At 34.1% G+C, this 23,054-nt stretch overlaps 2 protein-coding genes across 28 annotated transcripts in view; one reads left to right on the plus strand and one right to left on the minus strand.

Annotated features, from left to right (window-relative positions):
- The window catches only part of LOC125669990 (dihydropyrimidine dehydrogenase [NADP(+)]-like), a 31,921-nt gene extending 17,782 nt beyond the window's left edge, over nucleotides 1–14,139 (plus strand). Inside the window, exons 12-23 of the mRNA XM_048904871.2 lie at nucleotides 2,966–3,150; nucleotides 3,365–3,580; nucleotides 3,919–4,083; nucleotides 4,638–4,706; nucleotides 4,870–4,953; nucleotides 5,106–5,226; nucleotides 5,997–6,259; nucleotides 6,997–7,176; nucleotides 7,723–7,869; nucleotides 10,297–10,380; nucleotides 10,880–10,991; nucleotides 12,261–14,139. Coding sequence (XP_048760828.1) covers nucleotides 2,966–3,150; nucleotides 3,365–3,580; nucleotides 3,919–4,083; nucleotides 4,638–4,706; nucleotides 4,870–4,953; nucleotides 5,106–5,226; nucleotides 5,997–6,259; nucleotides 6,997–7,176; nucleotides 7,723–7,869; nucleotides 10,297–10,380; nucleotides 10,880–10,991; nucleotides 12,261–12,403 — 1,769 coding nt within the window. The 3' untranslated portion in view covers nucleotides 12,404–14,139. The remainder of the gene's footprint in view (nucleotides 1–2,965; nucleotides 3,151–3,364; nucleotides 3,581–3,918; nucleotides 4,084–4,637; nucleotides 4,707–4,869; nucleotides 4,954–5,105; nucleotides 5,227–5,996; nucleotides 6,260–6,996; nucleotides 7,177–7,722; nucleotides 7,870–10,296; nucleotides 10,381–10,879; nucleotides 10,992–12,260) is intronic.
- A 4,341-nt stretch (nucleotides 14,140–18,480) lies between these two features.
- The window catches only part of LOC125669838 (uncharacterized), a 43,237-nt gene continuing 38,663 nt past the window's right edge, over nucleotides 18,481–23,054 (minus strand). For all 27 annotated transcript variants that reach the window (XM_056163108.1, XM_048904652.2, XM_056163113.1 and 24 more), the window contains 2 exons: nucleotides 21,256–21,367; nucleotides 18,481–19,510 (listed from right to left, as the gene is read on the minus strand). In XM_056163108.1, coding sequence (XP_056019083.1) covers nucleotides 19,329–19,510; nucleotides 21,256–21,367 — 294 coding nt within the window. In that variant the 3' untranslated portion in view covers nucleotides 18,481–19,328. The remainder of the gene's footprint in view (nucleotides 19,511–21,255; nucleotides 21,368–23,054) is intronic.

Here is a 23,054-nt window from a genome sequence, read left to right on the forward strand (position 1 = left end):
ATATGTCAGACGCATTGAAAATACGCCACAGAATCAACATCGTCAATGACAAAACATTGAAAGCATGGATTGAAACGAGTAGAAGTGACAATGCTGTTTCTAGTACCATGGATGTCGAATCTAAACCTCAGTCCAAATCCCCGAGTAATTATTGTGACAAAATACAATAAAGGTTTTTGATTTTAACTGTATATTAGATTTTTAAAATAGTTATATAGACCTGAACCGAAATACCCGAACCCGAAGTAAAAAATTTAGAACCGACCCGAAAATTTTTGGAACTGTGACAGCCCTAATATGAAGTGCCAGTTTGGTGAGATTTTATATGTGTAAGGCTCTCAGAATGAATCCAGACACCCTTTTCTTATGCATGATATGTTGGTAGAAGAACTCTATGGGAACTGTGGCCTCTTCTTCTAGAACACTGTTAATGAGAATCTACAATAAATTAGAGTAACATATAAACATGTGTTCCAGTCATTAAATGAAAAATTACTATGAAGGACATATACATAGGGTGTATAATTATTTAATTTTTTATTGATTTTAAATTGTCCCCAATAAGTGTAGGCAACATTTATGATCTACCAGATAATTGTACCATCAAATTATGCTGGACCAAATGAAATGTGGAAGTAAAATTGAAACCAGTTTATACTTCTTACTTAAACAATAATCACTGAAAGGCTACTTAACGATATTGATTCCACTAGTAGTTAGAGAAATTATGTACTCCAACAGCCACAAATAAATAAATTCTCTCCAGTATAAATAAGTAGGGTTACAGCCCTTTGTTTACTTCTGCTTTGGCAGATTTATCTTTGACACTGAAATCATACTGTGGAAATTTTTTAACTTCGTCCTATGAAATTAAACTGTTGCTGGGTTGCCACGTAAAACAACCCATGGAGAACCCTGATGTATAAGAAATGTCTTTCAGTTTTTGAAAGTTGATGAAATGATGTACCTTGAGCTTCTTCACATCAGTTAGCATATTGAATGAAGCATCTTGGCACTATATGAAGTAGCACATTGAATGAAGCATCTTAGCACTATATGAAGTAGCACATTAAATGAAGGGTCTTAGCACTATATGAAGTAGCACATTGAATGAAGCGTCTTAGCACTATATGAAGTAGCACATTGAATGAAGCGTCTTAGCACTATATGAAGTAGCACATTAAATGAAGGGTCTTAGCACTATATGAAGTAGCACATTGAATGAAACGTCTTAGCACTATATATTTATATTACAAATCGCATTTTCCTCTATGAACCAACCAATTTTAGCGCGCGACACAATCCGTTTACATTGACTATGAACGGATTATGAACTAGCTTAAAGCACACCACTGAGGGAGCGTGATGATTTGGAAAAAATAGAACATCTGTGACAAAGATCTCGCAAGTCACACCTTTGGATTAAGATTGTAAACTTACGTGGATTATCATCCTAATCTTGCGGTCTCCTACCTCCAAAATACAGTGCATCTTGCATTGCTGATAAGGCAGGGTGAGATGAATGTGACGTCATGTCTATGTGTTGATAGTAACTACTGTGACAGAAGCAAGGAGTTCGTTTTATGCAACAAAATAGAAGCAATGTAAACAAACTGTTTTAATAAATGAATATAAATATAAGAAATGAACATCACTTTTGAGCTGTTCATGGTCAATATGAACGGATTTGGATTTGAGGCAAATTTGCCTCAAATCCAAATCTGTTCATACTGACCATGAACAGCTCAAAAGTGATGTTCATTTCTTAAAAGAAGTAGCACATTGAATGAAGCGTCTTAGCACTGTATGAAGTAGCATATTGAATGAAGCGTCTTAGCACTGTATGAAGTAGCGTATACCAGCGTATGGTGTGAAGAATCTCAACGTATGTCATCTCATCTACAAAAACTGAATACATTTCCTATACATGTATTTGCATTTTCTAAATTATATTTACCTTGTTTCAACAGTGTTATGTCATTATGTTGACTGCACTTTGTTCAGTAACACACACACACATCAGACCCCCCCCCCCCCCCCCCAAACACACACACATAAGGAATAGGATATGTCTTGTGTCTCTTCAAGTTTTGACACTGAAACGAGTTTGCAACAAAATTACTAACAGAATGAATACCTGGAGCCTTAGTTCTAAGCTGTAATGTAGGTGTAATATCTTGCTTTTTAATGGAATTTCAGTTCATCTGCACTGGAAGCCTGTTATCTGTCTGCCATCTGTAAACTTTTCTTTCTTTTTTTTCAAGCACCACTAAGCCAATTTTAACCAAATTGTCTAGAGAGCATCCTTGGGTAAAAGAGATGTATGTGTTTATTCAAATAAAAGACCATGAATGACAATAACATGTTTGGAATGCACATCAAATTAAAAGTTTGATGGAACATGTATACTTAATAATTGGTTGATGGGAATTTATAATATATCTTTGTTATAACTGTGATGTACCATAATTTTCAAATTGATTTTATAGAAATTCACCAGTGATTCATATTTTATTTGCTATAGGTGTATATTTGCTATATTAATATTAAATAGCTTTAATCTGTTCAATAAAGAGCTTTGCCTGTGTGTGAGGAAGTCTTGCTTTGTATTAACTACAGTTAATGTATATTCATAAAGAGTTTTCTGTTTCTGCTTATGGCATACTCATGGGAGGCTACATATCACAATAATGTTAGCAATCAACATGATCAATGGACATTTTGTAAACCGATTATTTTGTACATATATGATTAAGAATAGCCATCTATGATAAAATCTTTGATTGATTTCAAATATTCAGAACTCTGGTTGGGACAGTAAATCTATGATGACAAACTACTTTTAAGCAAATAAAATGCATTACATTGTTGTAATAAAAATAGGCAGTTTTGTGTAACGACCGAGTTTCTAGAATTTCTGTTTATAGCCAACATTGTCCATTGATGATTTGTTAAAACATTTTAGTTCTTGAGGCGATGAGTCCAGTCAAGGTGAACAAATGGGGACTACCTGAGGTGAATTCCAAGACCATGCAGACCAGTGAACCCTGGGTATTTTGTGGAGGGGATCTAGCAGGGGTGGCACAGACAACTGTGGAATCTGTGAATGATGGAAAACAGGCATCGTGGCATATCCACAAATATCTTCAGGTCGGTGCTTATTGTGGAAAAATCATGACTTCAAGAAGGTTTAGATATGTGTTTAAATGAAAAAGGTTTATATATTATCAAAAATTGCATCTGTCCATTTCTCCTATGTAACTCTTTCCCATTAATCATCATTGTCATCACTAGGAAGATAATGAGAGTTTAGTAGTCCTTACACATACATGCTGGGTAATCTGAAGTCTATTGAATTTTACAGGCATTGCATGGAATTCCTATTCCTGCCACTCCATCTCTTCCCAAGTTTTACACCGCCATTGATCAGGTTGACATCAGTGTGGAGATGTGTGGGATAAAGTTTCCCAATCCATATGGCCTGGCCAGTGCTACCCCCACTACCAGTAGTACCATGATCAGACGGGCATTTGAAGCTGGATGGGGATTTGCATTGACCAAAACATTTTCTCTTGACAAGGTAGAACAAGTTCATTTTAGTTTTTCTTACAAATGCCTTTTTTTAAAAAAACAAAAAACTTTGATACCTATGATTTTGCTTTTCATACATGCACAGAATAATTCATATTCATCATAACATAGGCAGCAAAGTTCTTATCTGTTTAACGGTAGTTGTAATAAGAGATGAACTCAGTATTATTTTTTTTACTTGTTTCATCATGTTTACTTTCTAGTGATATGGTATGTTTATTGGTTGCAAGTGAATGTACAAAACAATGTTGGTTGAATTAATCAATGCTGCTGTGTCATGAAATATAGATATAGAACGAAGAGACTTAACACTTGGTATGTCTGTAGGATATTGTGACTAATGTGTCTCCACGAATTGTGAGGGGGACAACTTCGGGCCACATTTATGGACCAGGACAAGGATCATATCTCAACATCGAGCTGATCAGTGAGAAGACTGCAGCCTACTGGTGCCAGAGCATCACAGAACTCAAAAAGGACTTCCCTCAACATGTGGGTGAAACAACATGCCATCAATTCAATATAACTTGTATCAGATAATCTATATTTCAAATTTAGCTAATGTTTAAACTTGCTGGGATGAATGCTAAGATGCTGGTCAAATAATATGCAACAAAAGAACTTATGTACTATTTGTTTTACAATAATATATGTGAGAGCATGGTAAAGTATTGAAGGCACAAAGTTTCAACATTTTTCTGTTGGTCACCTTAACTGATTTTTTGGCAAGTCTGAGATCTACATGTGCATACTAAAGACTTTTTTGATATTAAAATGTTTGTGATTGTAATGTATAAATGCTTTCTTATTTAAACAAGCTTGCCAACCTGGCAGCTCTCTTATCATCTTAAAACTCTTACTGACAGCTGTGCAAACATTTCCTGTAACTGTAGTTATGTAGCTTTTTGGAGAGAGAGAGAAATAGGAATATTCCAGAGAAACCTTTTTTATTCCTTCAGAGAGCTACGGTTCTGTGCAACATTTTCATGTTTTCTTTCTGCTTTTATAATTTTCCATGTTGATATCAGTTAATATTGATATTGCAGATTGTAATAGGAAGTATCATGTGCAGCTATAACAAAGAGGACTGGACTGAACTAGCCAAAATGGCAGAGGTAAACTTCCATAGATATTTAACGAAATCCGTCATTTGAATGTCCGACAATAAGAGAAAATCTTCACTGTTTACCAGTTTCAAAATTGTACTTAAATCATCTATATGCAATACATTTATACATTGTTTTACTGTAATCTGAAGTAAGTTTTCATTGTGTTTAGGTAGCTGGGTCTGATGCCCTGGAATTAAATCTTTCTTGTCCCCATGGTATGGGAGAAAGAGGAATGGGTCTGGCATGTGGGCAGGTAAGCTACATATACATCATCGTTTTTCATGATGTGGTCTTCCATGCAGATAAATCTGTGCCTTAGACTACATGCAATAATGAGACTTACTGTCACTGTCAAAATTTCTTTCATCATACTTAGATTTTTTCAAATTTGAACGTTTTGAACAGGACCCTGAATTGGTTAGAAACATTTGTCGCTGGGTGAGAGAGGCTGTCAAAATACCATTCTTCGCCAAATTGACCCCAAATGTCACCAGCGTTGTTTCCATTGCCAAAGCAGCATATGAAGGTAAGTAATTGTATAATCTGTGTTACTTGATACAGTAGGACACGCTTATAGTGAAGTGCTTGGGACAAACAATTTAGTTTCATCATTAACATAATTCATTATACCCAACAAGTTCATAATATGGTGGAAAACTACAGGGAATGAAAATCAGTGAATTCTTTACGAGAGTGTTTGCTGTTATCCTGTTTTTACTGTAAAGGTTTCATGTATGAAAAAATTCAAGAAAAACAATTTTTGAGAAAAGGTTATACATGTATTTGCATATTTCTTGTCTCCCTCTTTTTTGATTCTTTTTTTTTTTTTTTTTTTTTTTTTGAAATCTTAGAGAAAGGGTTATACATGTATTTGGATTTTTTTTAAATTTATTTATTTAAAAAAAATGTCATTGTAATTTATAAAACATTGTAATTTTTTCATTTTAAATAGAATATATCCTTTTATATACTCTGAAAAAAGTAGGCTTAATACTGTGACACATGTATACTGTACACAGACGTATATATTGACATGTATGAAATTCATACATCGGTGTTAGCTCCCTTAACAGTATTACTGATTGTAAATGAGTTTTCCATTGCCGTTATTTCACAAGTAAAAGTAGCACTTTTCTATTAATGAAAGTTGCATTTACTGAATCACATACTGGTAATGACAAACACAGAAGTAAATTTACAAACATGTACAGTATATAATTGTTGGGGGGGGGGGGGGTTATGTTTGAAAACTCGTGTTTACCTGAGCTTTTCTATACCTGTTATGTTCGTCAACAGGTAATGCTGATGGAGTAACAGCCACAAACACAGTGTCTGGCTTGATGGGACTGAAAGGAAATGGAGTTGCTTGGCCGAATGTTGGCAAGGCACAGCGCACAACCTATGGTGGCATGTCAGGAAATGCCATTAGACCAATCGCTCTCAGGGCGGTGACAGCCATTGCCCGGGAGTTGCCAGGATTCCCCATACTGGCCACAGGTGGCATTGATTCAGCAGAGGCTGGGCTTCAGTTCCTGCAGGGTGGAGCCACTGTTCTGCAGGTACGCATGTATGATCAGTCTTTATTTTTTGTGGGAACTAAAGGTAAGAAGGCAATTTATCATAAACTGCAAAGATTCATTCTCAGCATTTTTTTTAAATGCTTGTTTATACACTCCATAAACAAAGTTGGGGGGGGGGGGGTATTGAAATCAACTGTAAACATGATTATTTGGAGCAGTATAGAGCTTTTCTAATTATTTTTATATTGTTTGTTGATGTCAATATTATGAATTCCAAAGATGTCATATTAGATGAGTATTCTAATTCAGTTTTGTCAGTTAATGTCAACTTTGTGAACATGCTCTACAGCTATAAAACACTTGTAGTGATTTGATGGCATTATTTCCTGCAAAACCTAGTGGAAAGGGAGGGGGGGTGTCCAATTCTGGACAGGTCTAGTTTAGATATGGTTGTACAGAGATAGTGTTTGTTGTAATTCCATATTTAGCACACAAAATGTTTTGCATCCCAAATTAAGTGCACTTTTATTTTGCAGTATATGATATAGAAAGTGCAATTTAGAGGACAATTAACATTTCTAGCTATTAAACAGGAAGATGAAAAGTAAAATTGCATCAATGATTTTAAAGATCAATTAAGTTGCTTCCTCACAGTGGGAACTACACAAATTTTTGTTAGTTTTTAAGAAAAATTGTACCAAATTGTGATTCTTGCCATTATAATGATGTGACAGTCAGTACAGGTGCAGTTATGATAATCCCATTTAACATTTCAGGTGTGCAGTGCTATACATAACCAGGATTACACCCTGATAGAAGATTACATTATAGGACTGAAGACCCTTCTGTACCTCAGGAGTGTGGAGGAACTATATAACTGGGATGGACAGAGTCCTCCTACTGCACCTCATCAATTGGGAAAACCAGCACTGAAGGTCAAGGACATAATTGGAGAGGTTTGTCTCAAATTGGAAATGTAGTGTGAATTTAAATTGAACCCATATTTACTCTTTGTTTGTTTTACATCCCTTTCGAATTTTTTTTACTAATTGAGATGTCACCAACTGTTACTATAAGTGAAATAAATTTAGACTAATGCATAGTACTCAGGGCCTTAGCAGTGAGAGTTCTTTTAATGTGCCAATGCCTGCAACTGCACGTCAAGACCTGTGTTTATAAGGTCATATATCGGAAAGACTGACTCGCTTCTAAATTCTGAGCATTTGGCAAATGAGCAATCACTACCCAAAGCTGTCTCCCAGAAAGCTACATGCATATCAAATCGAAATTTGAAGAAAACAATACAAAATATTTTACTTTACCATGTAATGTAAATCATAGAAGATATATGACATCGCAGCAGTGTAAAACTGAAAATTCTTATATGGCTGTCTCACATGGATAATGTCAGTCTCACACTGGTGACTATGTGAAAAATATGTATTCGTATTTCCTTATAAGAAGTGGTGAGTACTTCATATTCAATTCCAACCCTTTTCCAGAGCCTTCCATCATTTGGACCATACCTGGCCAAGAGAGAAGCCATGAAGGATGATATTTACAAGAAGATAGATCTACTGAGTGAAGAAAACATGCCAGAGCCTCAAAGACCTGCTCATGCTCCAAAGAAAACCATACCCAGTGTCAAGGTAGGTAACTTACCAAAGAAAATCATACCCAGTGTCAAGGTAGGTAACTCTTACCAAAGAAAATCATACCCAGTGTCAAGGTAGGTAACTCTTACCAAGGAAAATCATACCCAGTGTCAAGGTAGGTAACTCTTACCAAGGAAAATCATATCCAGTATCAAGGTAGGTAACTCTTACCAAAGAAAACCATACCCAGTGTCAAGGTAGGTAACTCTTACCAAGGAAAATCATACCCAGTGTCAAGGTAGGTAACTCTTACCAAGAAAAATCATATCCAGTGTCAAGGTAGGTAACTCTTACCAAAGAAAACCATACCCAGTGTCAAGGTAGGTAACTCTTACCAAATAAAATCATACCCAGTGTCAAGGTAGATAACTCTTACTCCATAAAAAACCCATACCCAGTGTCAAGGTAGATAACTCTTACCCCCAAAAAAACCCATACCCAGTGTCAAGGTAGGTAACTCTTACCAAAGAAAACCATACCCAGTGTCAAGGTAAGTAAAAACTCTTTCCAATAAAGCTTTGCCCTGCATTAAGTTTGGTGAAACATTTAACAGAAATGTATGTTTGGTGTTAAAGTATGTAAACGTCTTACCTGTGTCAAGAGAGGCAAAACTCAGAAAGCTGATAGTGTCATTGTGATAGGAGGTAAAACACTTTTGTTGAAAATATTTACATTTTATTTGTAACAAAAACATTTGAAGAGAAATGCATATATGATTAAAGGAAAATTAAATCATCTTTATCAAGATCCTGACTTTGAATGACAGGATAAAATAACCACTGGAATATTTGCTGTTATGAAGAACATGTTTTTAATGAGCATTAGAAATGGTTATTCTTCCAATCACACTGAATCAGATTCATATATCACAGAAAGCATATTTTACTTCTAATATTCCCAATCACACTGAAGTATTCAGATTCTATACATTCATGTATCACAGAAAGCATATTTTACTTCTAATATTCCCAATCACACTGAAGTATTCAGATTCTATACATTCATATATCACAGAAAGCATATTTTACTTCTAATATTCCCAATCACACTGAAGTATTCAGATTCTATACATTCATGTATCACAGAAAGCATATTTTACTTCTAATATTCCCAATCACACTGAAGTATTCAGATTCTATACATTCATATATCACAGAAAGCATATTTTACTTCTAATATTCCCAATCACACTGAAGTATCAGATTCTATACATTCATATATCACAGAAAGCATATTTTACTTCTGATATTCCCAATCACACTGAAGTATCAGATTCTATACATTCATGTATCACAGAAAGCATATTTTACTTCTAATATTCCCAATCACACTGAAGTATCAGATTCTATACATTCATGTATCACAGAAAGCATATTTTACTTCTAATATTCCCAATCACGCTGAAGTATTCAGATTCTATACATTCATATATCACAGAAAGCATATTTTACTTCTAATATTCCCAATCACACTGAAGTATTCAGATTCTATACATTCATATATCACAGAAAGCATATTTTACTTCTAATATTCCCAATCACACTGAAGTATTCAGATTCTATACATTCATATATCACAGAAAGCATATTTTACTTCTAATATTCCCAATCACACTGAAGTATCAGATTCTATACATTCATATATCACAGAAAGCATATTTTACTTCTAATATTCCCAATCACACTGAAGTATCAGATTCTATACATTCATATATCACAGAAAGCATATTTTACTTCTAATATTCCCAATCACACTGAAGTATCAGATTCTATACATTCATGTATCACAGAAAGCATATTTTACTTCTAATATTCCCAATCACACTGAAGTATCAGATTCTATACATTCATGTATCACAGAAAGCATATTTTACTTCTAATATTCCCAATCACACTGAAGTATCAGATTCTATACATTCATGTATCACAGAAAGCATACTTTACTTCTAATATTCCCAATCACACTGAAGTATCAGATTCTATACATTCATATATCACAGAAAGCATATTTTACTTCTAATATTCCCAATCACGCTGAAGTATTCAGATTCTATACATTCATATATCACAGAAAGCATATTTTACTTCTAATATTCCCAATTCAGACACATTATTCTACATATTTACTACTTTTAGAGGAATTTTTTCCTTAAAAAAAAAAAATAGCAACCGCCTGCATCATTTTTCCAGGCATACCCAGCCTGGTGATTTGAAATCTTATAACAACCCCAGGATAAAACCAATCACCAGGCTGGGTATACCTGGAAAAATGATGCGGGAGGTTGCTATTTTTTTTATGAGGAAAAAATTCCTCAAAAAATTAACCCAGTTTTTAAATGTCCAACATGGTTCTTGGTATCCGAATACCCGACATGTTCCTATGAATTTGACGCTGATTGGTTTGAACACATTTGTATTATAGGATGTGATTGGTCTGGCTGTGTCCAGGATTGGAACATATGGAGACTTGAATAACCAGGAGCAGGTGGTGGCTCTGATTGATGAGGTATTCTGGATATGTGTAATACGCGTGGACGGAGACACTGCTGTCCTTCTCATGCATTAGGAGAGCATTATGTGCACATCTCAGGCAACTTAACAGTAATGGGGGTAGTATCTGTGGTATTGGGCATTTCTAGGAATTGTCTTTGCAATAATTGCAATACACTTAAAGAATAGAATCGGATAAACACAATGGTAGATGAATTTTTAGGTTACATGAGTGACTTGGGTGACTTATTGCTATTGACCATTGACAGACAATCGAACAATTTTAACTTCTTCTTAATAACTACCATTCCAATTCTAAGATATTTAGAATTGAGCATCTTTAACTTTTTGATAACTACCAGTCCAATTCTTTTCAGTTGGTATGAAGCATCTCTTGAAGTTTTTTTTTAGGTGTTCTGTAGAAAAGGGTATTAAAAAATATTTTCATTTTGAACTCTTTCAATTCGATGTTGTATATACATTAACATGTAATTTTAAAATGACATGATTTTCAGGATATGTGTATTAATTGTGGGAAGTGTTACATGACTTGCAATGACTCCGGATATCAGGCCATTAAGTTCAATGCACAGACACATCTACCCACTGTCACGGATGATTGCACAGGTATGGTATTTCAGTCTAACATAATCCCTGATAATATTGAAAGAAAATTTTGAAACCCTTCTTCATGACACTTGCTACAAACTACAAAAATGAAAACTCAATTCATGTTTTTACATGTATAAGTAAAATGTCCATGATTTCTCAATGAAGTCTAAACAGTAGGGATATTAGTATGGGGTTACTTAATAGGGAGGAGTAATGTATTTCAACTTTTGAACATCATAGAAAATTTATGATTCTACTATGGTTATTGCAAAGATAAAAAATGCAGCAGTCATTATTCTGTGATATACCTTCATACGTAATAACTGATCATGAGAAAATTGATACACATCTCACTTGCACTTCGTGTTTTGCTAACACAACAATAAAGTCAATATCTAATTATTCAATTTATAAAATCAGAAATATTTCTCAATTTACCGGTATGTTGTAAAACAAATTTATAAATAACTAAAGAATATTTGTTATTCAATATAAATCAATCTTCTGCATTCCGAGATTGATACACATGTAAACAAACATGGAGATCGATACACATGTAAACAAACATGGAGATCGATACACATGTAAACAAACATGGAGATCGATACACATGTAAACAAACATGGAGATCGATACACATGTAAACAAACATGGAGATCGATACAAATGTAAACAAACATGGTGATGCACAGACAAGTTAACCCTCTTCCACGTATGTGCAGCTTTCATGGACTGTGTATTCAAACCAGTTGATATAATCTGTCAACATCAAACTAAGTACTTGAAATATTTTTCAAAATAGATCTAGTATACCCTGTCATTCTTCTTTTTCATCAGCAAAAAAACATGTAGGCCTAGTCTATTTCGGAAACTGCCATGACGTCATGGTGATCTAATTTGTAGCTGTATAGGTAAACGATGAGCTGAATATTTCTGAGCCGTAGTAGAACAGAAATGAAAATCTTGTTTTTGTGGATGATGCAGAATAACCCTCCGAGGTTGAGAAATGTTGTTGAAATATAAAAACCTTGGCTAACACCTCAGCTTTTATGTTTCAAAACATTTCTCGACCTTGGAGTTTATCCTGCAACATCCACGAATACGCAAAATTCATTTCTTATGTCCCTTATTTTTTTTAGGAATTTTATATTTGTACTTTTCCAACCAAACTATAAAGCCAATAAATATATATCAACCCATGCAGTCTTTTTTTTTATGGTATCAAGTGTCCTTAAGAAAAAAAGATGAATATGTCTTATTTATCTTGAATACCATGTTCCACAGGTTGTACTCTTTGTCTGTCTGTGTGTCCAATCATTGATTGCATCACCATGGTACCCAAGACAACACCTTATGTACCAAAACGTGGCATACCTCTGAACACTGGGAAAAATTTGCTGCCTGCAGTAACATTGGAGACAAATTAAAAATGAAATTATGATTTTTGTTTCGCTAACTTCCTCATTATTGTGCTCAAGTTATAATGAAATACTGTATGGTGACATCAGCTGCTTGCTCTTGTCAGACTAATAGACTTTTGAAGTATTTTATTCATTGTATTCAATTTTTCTATCCAGTTGTGATATTCTCATTTGGTGCTATAAAAAACATTATTCTTTTTTCTTCTTCAAATTCTTATGATGTACAATGTATCAACATGAAGTCAAAATCAGGTTTTCTTTGATGCAGAAATAAAAAGAATTTTTCAGCCAATCAAAATCACCATAATTTCATCAAGACAATAAATATTAAATGATTCTTGAATCAATGATTTACTACAGGACTCATGTGTTAGTATCTTTGCCGGTGAAAAAACAGCACTAACTTAGGATTGTGCTAAATAATGATAATCTTTTATTTATCCATACTCAAACACAGAATAAGCACTTATAATATGCTGAAGGAAGTATATAGGATTTCCTGCTAGAATAGCACAATGCTTTGTAAGACATTTGATATTCAGTAGATTTATTCAATATATTTCTCTCCAATAATATGTGTGTGAAGATTTTTTCATAATTTGGTGGTGGAAGTAAATATCCATGAAAAGTAAAAGTTTCTGCCAAAATTTCTTGTACTGAGACAATCAACCTCAAATTGTTAATTTTCAATACTGTTATTATCAAATCAGGGTGTGATATTTTTTTTTTATTATTTGTTTTATATTATATATTGCATGTACATACATACACATGTATACAGAGATTTTATTTAAAATTTTTAGTTGTTGGTTACCGGACTCTGAGCCAATTTTTCACATTTAGATGTACAGTGTAGTATATATCAAGGATGTGATTTTTCCTCTTTTCAGAGGAAATTCTCTGATTTGCTCAATTTTTGAAAAAATGAAACACTCGGGACAAAAGTGACAAAAAATTATATTTTTCCAGGTAGGGTGAGGTGTTATCCTCCCTTTTTGACCAGTTTTCCTCTGATTTCCGAGGAATCCCAGATATATATATTTTACAATTGAACTTGAGTATCTCAAACAACGATATCTCAAATACCATGGATATGTCAAAGTGATTCGGAAGTCCCAACCACTTATTCTTTTACCCTCGAAATCTCTCCGTCCCATCGAGTTCAAGATAACGAGGTTTGATTGTATATGTATATGTTTTATCCAGTATGTATTCATTAGTATTTGTAGCATTATGAATGTATTGTTTTGCTTGAAATCCATGGTTTTTGATTGAATTTCATTGTTTTGTTTGAAATACTAATCAAACCCAAAGAACTTCTTATCCAGTAGATTGATAAGTGTACATAGGTATTTTTTCAATAGCTGGTCTACATCGACAATATTTTTTGCTAAATCAAATAAACTAATGTACCACATACATGATTTCTTTCTTTGTCTGATGGATATGTCGGCGTTCGTAAATACCAGAATGCCACGGAGAAGGCTGAAGGATTTTTTTTTTTAAAATATACATGGTAAAAATTTGGTAGTAAATGTTATGCATGCATTGATTTTTTTGTTTTTTGTGATTCACATTCATTGCCCAAATATAAATTTGCTTTGTGAATATGTGATTGTGTTACCCCAGGATTTATAGACGTATGTACACCATATTATTATTATACTAGTGTTGGAGTCCAGGACACATACTGGCTACTGTGTTTTGTTTATTTAGCCAAATAAAGTCTTGCATATTGACAAGTATTTTTCTCTCTTTTATTGGATTTTTATTGTAAGGTGATTTCATATTATACAGTTTCATGGGTTCTTGAAATACTTCAGTAATCCCAGATGATCTGTGCATAGAATATTCAGCAGTCTTTGATGGTTGGTGTAAGGAATATTCTAACAATCGTCGAATATAACTGTGCATATGAGAACTTTTCAATCAATGTGTATTGAAAAGTGCATTATTCATATTGAAAAACATGAAATGCACTAAAAATATATTCATACATTAAATTTTGATATCAAGACTCCTTAATTATGTACAAAGGACAGTAGACTGCGGCTTGATGACGTAGGTGGCATTTCCTCGGGGACAATTCTCATCACTATCTGTCGTGGATGAAGTGAGCATTGTAATACTCTATGAATACTTGATAAACGATATCATTTTTGAATACTTTCAAGTTTCCACATCTAAACACGATTTTTTTTTTTTGCCTAATTTGGTTTTGTTGGTAGATACGTGGCAACATGTTCCGACCGGTGAAACATTTTCAACGAGTGTCCGTTTTCATTAATCTAAAATACTTGCTTACGTAAACCCAAAAAGAAACAAACTTTGGACTTTTCCACCAATTAAACCGGTATTTGTTGTTCCATTTAGTGGTGTTACGTAGCTGCAATAATGTAGCCTACTCCGACTTATTTGGGAGAGGGGGAGAAAAACGTCAAAAGAAAGAAAATCCAAGAGGACTACATAATTGCAGCTATGTTTTAACGTAACATGATTGTAATATGGTACATCATGGACCATCGCAAGCCAAGGGTTTTCGGGGAGTAGTTTTGCAAAGTTTCAGTTGGTGTGGATGTAAATAGAAACTATGAAGTGTGTATTTCGCTGTCATTAGAGATGAGCCAGTTTTTGTTGTTGTTTTTTTATTTTTTTTTTTTTTTTTCATGATGGACTTTTAAAACCGACTATGATAATTACAACAAAACCTTACTTCATATGTAACATAGTTTACTTATAGGGATAGTAAAGGTCATTTTGTTAAAAATGTTTTAAAGGATTAAAATGAGTCCAAACGACTCGTACAAGTCATTTCCTGTAAATAATAACAATTTTATTTGATTATCTGCATTTATTTCCAAATTCAAAACAATTATGATCTTCAAATTACATTGAATCTTGGCTTTCTGTTCAATCTGTTTATACAGGTTGGCCTCTAGTGTCGATTTTGACGCACATGCAGGCATTTCAAAGTTGATAAATATATTTAATTTATCTTCTTTTTTTTTTAATAATATTTGAAAGGAATAAGATGATTTGGGGTGGGAGAAAAATTCATTAAATGAGCTTTACTACCTTGAATTAAAGACTTGTAATTGAAATATGTTATCGTGTAAATTGTAGTATTCAAACTAGAAGGAACTAATGAAACCTATCAAGGATAACTGATTGAAGTGCGGCAGTATGGCAATATAAACTTCTTTTTTAACTCGACCATCAAAAGTTCTGAACAGCGGGAAATTCAAAGATCCGCAGGGTAACATTTTGATCAATGATTGATTGTATCTTGTCTAACGTCTCGGGAGATAATTTTTCTCTAATATGGAGACGTCACCAAGACCGGCGAAGGGCTTTAAATTTAGGTCTATGCTCGGCGCTTACAGCCATTGAGCAGTGAGGGTTCTTTAGCGTGCCACACCTACTGTGACACGGGACATCCGTTTTTAAGGTCATCTCCGAGGACCTGTGACATTCACACCTGGTGCCGAGCGTTTGACGGCAGAACTGTCAGTACCTGATTTAACGACTAAGGTTTGTCGCGGTCGGAATTCCACATGCGAGGCGAACACTCTAACATAAAGGCCACCGCGGCGGTTGATCAATGAAAAGCGAAAAATGTAAAAGAAACTGAATAGTGAATATGTCAACTACAACTATTTGATAAATTTAACGTTGTAAATGCAGAATACATGTTTCTTTTCAAAACATTTAATTCTGTTTTGAAATATTTAAGTTGAAACGTAGTAAATGAATTTGATATTGAGTCGAGCAATTTGATACAAAGTCGAAACTGCATGCACTTCATTAGCATTAAAAATCGCATAGAAATTTGTTGTTTGGAGACTATAAGGTCCATACATTGTGTAGCATACCATATTTTAAAACTACTTTTAACAATAATTATTTGCAGATTGAAGGGTGTGTTTTTAAAACTTTTAATTTTCTAACGCAAGACGGAAATGAATATAATTGATTTAATGTTTATTTTCAAGTTTAAATAAATTATAATGCCCTAATACCTATTTTTGAATTTAGGCACGCAGCATTTTGTTTTTAACATGCAAAGTTAGAATGATCTGCGAGTTACCACACCCCCTTTCCTTTACGTTGGTTGGGAAACCTGCTCTTAAACTGAAGGATCGATAAATCATTACATTGGAGTGGTAAGTGATAGGGTTTTCATGTTTCATATGCACTTTCCTTGTGACATGACCTTCTCTTTGGTAGAGTTTTTAATCCTTGACCTTGGGGTCTGACTTACATATCTCCTGAACTATTAAGGACAGGGTTTTCATAATTTGCATTAAGATTCCATATGGCAAGGTCTTGCATTTCATACACGATCTTTGGTTTTGTGATTTTGACCTTGAAGTTTGACTTTAATAAGTTTACTCTTTAACTTTTAAATACATATGTAATAAGTGAAAGGGCTCTCATGTGTCATATATACAGTCCTAGTACAAAACATTTTTTTCGTATCAATATTTGTGACCTTGTAGTTTGACCTACTTAAATAAAAGTAACATATTAGATATCTCCTGAAGGTAGGACTGTCATATGTTGTATATAGATTCATTATGGCAAAACCTTTCATGTGCCACCATAGTGTTTGACCTTAACCTTATGAGCCTGACCTTGAAGTTTGACCTACTTTTAAAAACACACTGACGTATTCATTTTTATGTTTCGTTTACAGATTTCTTATTGCAAGTCCTTTCATCTCCTACCATGATCTTTATGTCCTCTAAATTTTGTTTTCACTTTTAATGACAGTTGTCTAATAGGTTTAAGGTAGCTCACTACACTAAAGCTTATACTCTTTATGACACTACATCACAAAATGGCGATTTAAATGTTTTGTGAAAGTATTTGTATCGATCGATTTGTTGGTCTAACATCGTAGTTCAGTGTTTAAAGCATTGGGCTGGTGAACCGCAGATCTCGAGTTCAAATCCGCCAGTCTTTTGTTCATATGTGTTGAAATAATTTTTTTTGAAAAATCATGTTTTTATCCAAATTTGCATATATTCTGCCTTTTTTGGCATAATTGATATACTTATCATATATCATCATCTTTTAGGATTAAACCGATTCGTACTGATATATATTGCAGTCCTATTTTAAAGGACAGAAACTTGTTATGATAGTATTATAATTTAAGGTAAATACAGTTTAATTTGTAAAAGTATGGAAGCCAAATAGTGTCATTGCAATAGTCAGTATTGCGTGTTCTAAGTACGGAAATCGTTTCAGTGATATCTAATTATCCGACTATGTTTGATATCGAATTTTCTTTTAAATGTAGCTGCAGAACTGTAGCTCTCTGAAAAAATATTAGGACGAAACATAGAGCTACAGATCCACCCCTTATAAAAACCTTCGATTTACGGTGAAGGTTTTTATAAAGGGTGGATCTGTAGCTCTCTGTTCCGTTCCAATATTTTTTCAGAGAGTTAGTTACAGTGTTCTGCAGCTATTTTGAATGTAGCTTTTTACGACAAGATAAACTCTAAACTCTATTCACTGAGAGTTAGTACAGTAAAAAAGACTGGAAATTCACAATGCAGTTAGCTTCAGTGATGTTTCTTACAGATGTCAACTGCACTAGTCATTGCAACATTGACTAAGTTTAGCTCAAGCTAGGATTTGGAAAACCTCTTTGTTGGATGTTTTCTTCTCACACCACTGTGGTATTTTAAAGTTTCCTGTTGTGATATAAAGTACTGTATGACTACATAATTTTCCTCCAAATCCTGAGCATTTGTAGATCATAGATTACTTAGCACAATCATGAATTAGCAATGTCTGTTTACATCCATGTTGTATGTGCAATTTATAATTGGTAGAGGTCATGACTTGTTGACTTTAATTAGTCACTTCACACAGGCAAAATACAAATCCCGCAAAAAGAAGTACACACACTATTCTTCATCCTTAATTACTATCTTCCTCCTTGAAGATTACCTATTCCATTGTTGACAATGAAATGCGAGTCGACTCTCAGGCCCTTCTGGCCTTTGATATATGAATACCTTATGGCAAGACCTTTCATAAAATACCAAGATCATACAAAGAAGTCGAGATTGATGTAAAATCTAACTTTTATTCAATAAATATTCATGATAGTATAAATATATCCAAAATATCACAGAACTTTGAACTACTGTACAAGACAATAAAAATATAAACCATCGCAGGTATTTCATAACTATTTTGTCGACATCAGTTTCCACAAAATCACGTGTTTACATTCCCTGAAACAATTGGCTTCAAATAGAAACATAATGTAAAGTGTATCTCAGTACATACAAATTCTTGTACAACCGCTATTACTTAAATAAATAAAAACTAAAGCTCTTTGACATTAATCAATGGGATATATAAACTTTCACAACATTTCTAAACTAGAAGAGACAGTATAACATGAGAAAAATATCACAGTCTAAAACATGGACGTCTATCGGAAAAATCAATCACAGAAATTAAAAACAAGATTTTGTAAAGATTCATTCCCTATTACAAGAGTAAGGGTTGTGTCCGTATTGTGTTAAATACATCGGCAATTCTGCTGTCTCTATTTTTACAAAACGTTACATCGCGAGAAAACTTGATTGGAAACTAGTACACCTGTCTAATATTTAGAAATGAATCTAATTCAATTCTTCGACTATGCATAAACTTCCGTTTGAATTAGAAGTATTATGCATCGAAAATGCATTCTGAATCCATTTTATTTCAATATATAGACTTCGAAATTCCGAAATACTTGTTAATTTACAAAGAGAGAGATTATAAACATCATGGCATTTAGTAAATTAACATACACGGTGTCTGTTTGTAGTGAAGTTTGCAGGGGATGACGATCGAGAGATGTGATGAAAACATATTCAATGAGAAATTTGGCAGCACTGACAGTCTAGCTTCCCAAAGGTTATTTGGCGTACCAAGTTCTATCGTTTCCTAAGTCGTTTAGGTACCTATCAATATCTACTTGGTTACGATCGTTGCTGTATCTTTGAGCAAGTCGGTATATGACGTCATAAGGTAGACCCATTCTGGCATTCTCATTATACTTTGTTGTCTGATCCACAATAAACTCAAATGGCAGGACTCCTGTAAGGAAACATGAACTCATTAGTGTTAATTCGGATACCTTGCTCTTTTATTTGACCCCCCCCCCCCAAAGCTATTTCATTTGTATTTTCATCACTGAACTTCTAAATAAGAGGCCCATAGACCTTAACGGTCACCTTAGTACATGCAATATGGATTCAGGTGTGTTGAAAGAGTACACACAGACATTACTTGTTTGTTTTAAATAATCTTTTACTCTTGACATTGAAAAAAAAAATGTTTGAGCTGTCCATTGAATACTGGTTGCATGTAGTGCAATATCGTGTCAATCGTTATTTTCGGCAGTTTCCGTGAGCAAAGAATGTGTCGTTTGTGGAAATGGCCAAGAACCTGCGATTGAATGTCGACTAAAAAATCGGGGAATAAATGAAATTTGTTGCATAGCTTTTCATTTCTTGTGAAAGGCACTCATCATCAAGACAGAAGATAGGTTCAAAATACATTTCCCCATGTGTGGGTCCGTTTTTGATCGAAATAGTAGTATGAATAACCTAGATATGTTCATCGAAGTATTTGAGCCCCATGCACTTTCGAATATGTGACTACACCGCGAAAAAGCTTCCATATATTTCTGAAATTTTGCCCAATATATATTTACATCTCACTCAGGTTACCTAAAACGAGAGATAAAGACTCCCCCTGCAGGCAAGAACTTCTTCCCGTTGGATATGAAATCTAATACTTGTACTTTCTCTAAATGTGCATTTAATTTCAAACGATTGATTATCGTAACCCCCCCCCCCCCTTTCCAAACTTGACCCTGGCCTCCTGTCTCAGGTGCATTGAAATCTATGATATTTGTTGACGGCTTTATCCTCTGTCTAATTGTGAATTTAGTTTTTATTCAACGTTAGACATATAAAAAGAAGATTTTAAAAGATTAATTACAAACATTTACAGCATTTTGGCCCTGCACTAAGGCCTAAACTTCTGCCCTAAAGGTCATGAGATTTAAAAAATTTGGCAGACAGCTGTATGATATTTCTAAATATGAATTCAATATCAGAGTAAGTAAATAAGATTTCTAAACATTAAATAATTAATACTATACTACACCAATTAATACTATTTGACCCCGACCTGGAGTCTGAACCATTGCCTGGAACCAAGAAATTTACAAATTTGACAGAAAGCTCCTTTGGTCTTTCAGAATATGCAGCCAGTTTGTATTTGGTGTCAACAAAAGAAATGAATTTTAAACATTACAGACATTAACACTATATGCTCATTTTGGATCATCCTGAAGACTAAACCTCTGCCCCCCCCCCCTTTCGAGGTAATGAAATTTACAATTTTAATTAATAGAGTACTCCCGGCTATACATAACTATGCATTCAGTTTTCTCTTCACACGTGCTGAGATAGCACCTTTGAGCGTACATAGTGTATGAAAAGGGTGCTATATAAATATGGTATTATTATTATTATTTATTTTCACGAAAATTAACCAATTTTTGTCCTACTCCTATGGCCCCCGTGCAAAAGTCATGATACAATTTCGGTTCCTTTCACCCCAAAAGGGGCTATATTCCAAATTTGAAAAAGTTGTTTGAATTGTTATCAAGAAGTTAAAATATGCAATTGTTAACACATGATAGACGACGATGGACGGGGACCGATTGCAATAGGTCACCTGAAGTGATTCAGGTTGCCTAAAATGAAAGGAAGTATAACAAGTTTTGCAAATTTTAACCCAGCAAGTGTATTTTTCTTAATTGTACTCACCACTGGACCTGTAGCGCGTCTCGTTCAGCCTGTACAGCTGTCCCCCTAGTTGTATCAGCTTTGCCTCCCAGGAGTCACCCCTTGCATTGGATTCCATACCTTGTTTTAAAAACTGCAATTGGAGGAGGAGGTTAAGAATATGCTGACTTAATGACAGAAAATTTTGATTCTCGAATGAAATATTTTGATAAAATCTCGACATGAATTTAATATCAATGATACCGTATATACTCGCCTATAAGTCGGTCCGCCTAAAAGTCGGTTGTATTTTTGAAGGTTATTTTGTAGGAATTTGCCATTGACCCGCTTATAAGTCGGTACAATTTTTTGTCAGATTCGGTTGACAATTTCAAGTCAATGCTCTAGTGTTTTTACCTATCTTTCAACAAATATTTCGAGAAATTAATAATTATGATCTGCTCAATATCCAAGCCATATCTATCGGGGTTTAAACGCAACCCTTGTTCTATTATGCGCAATGATCCCTTGTTACCTAAGCAATTATGGTCTCCTAATTACCAGTACCTGACACCGTGTTTACTTAGTGGCACGCGCCTCGCACAAACTGTTATTGTGGGATTCCGGTATAATTCATTGTATCAACAATAAAGTTTTTAAGAGTCAAGAACGATGATCTAAATTATCTGTTAACAATATTCAGTCTGTTATGAAATATATTTCAGCAGGTATACATATGAATATTTCAATATTAAATCGGGTTCGTAATTCAATTTTACCGATAAACGATAGATTAGTATTAGTTATCGGTATGTAAATAATTTTTAACTAGATAAAAATATGTAAATACTTGTACTTTATACATGATTTTAAAATACACAAACAATACAATATGTCTAGATATTTGTGAACAATAATCATTTGTGTGGTAGTCCATGATAATCGTCAGAGTTGTTTAAAAAACACTACATTTTGCCGCCCAGAAAAATACCAATCTTCTTAGGACGCGCCTATAAGTCGGACATAGAGTTTTGGACCAAAAATTGACTCCCAAAAATCCGACTTACAGGCGAGTATATACGGTATATATAATCAATTACAACAATAAAAGTATCTCTGTTTGGTTGAGAAAGATTCCATACCTTTGTTAATAAAAAGAAATGAAAGGTGAAATGAAATACTGTATTAATAAGAAGAAAGTTTTCATTAAGATTTTCGTTCGTAGAGTTATCAATAAAAATCTCTCTGGGTAGAAGTATACATGTTGTAATATTTTAATGGAAATACAAATACCAGCACGAAACATGAGAAAAATCAATGCATTAAAGACATGATAAAGGAGAAGATTTCACGGTTCACTTCACCTCTGCTTACCTGATATTACATACATGATCAAAGTGATTTATGGAAACAAATGTTAACCGCTCTAAACGTGGGGGGAAACAGGACAGAAACAGAAATAACCAAAAGACCTCAAAAACACGTGCTTCAACAAGCCAAAACAACCAAATGTGCAAGAGCATAGCAATAGAGACATGAGAAAAATCTGAGACATTAACGCTGACCACGTCAGAAAAAACAAGGACAGGTTATAGAATAAATTCTAGGGCATTATGCTGACCATGTGACATGTTTGAAAACTAGACAATTGTCATTGGAAAAATACATTTAGATTTGTTCTAAGAAGCCAAGTCATTCAAAACCATTAGAACTGTTAAATGGGCATGACTTTCAAGCTGAAGTCTTCGTTGTCAGTATGAATTTATTAAAGACTTCTATTTTCTAGGACAAAATTGTATTGTTCACCAAATTTGTCTGGTTTTCAAATTGTTTCTTGCGGT

Source organism: Ostrea edulis, chromosome 4 (genome assembly GCF_947568905.1).
Source record: "Ostrea edulis chromosome 4, xbOstEdul1.1, whole genome shotgun sequence".
Classification (NCBI taxonomy): Eukaryota; Metazoa; Mollusca; class Bivalvia; order Ostreida; family Ostreidae; genus Ostrea; species Ostrea edulis.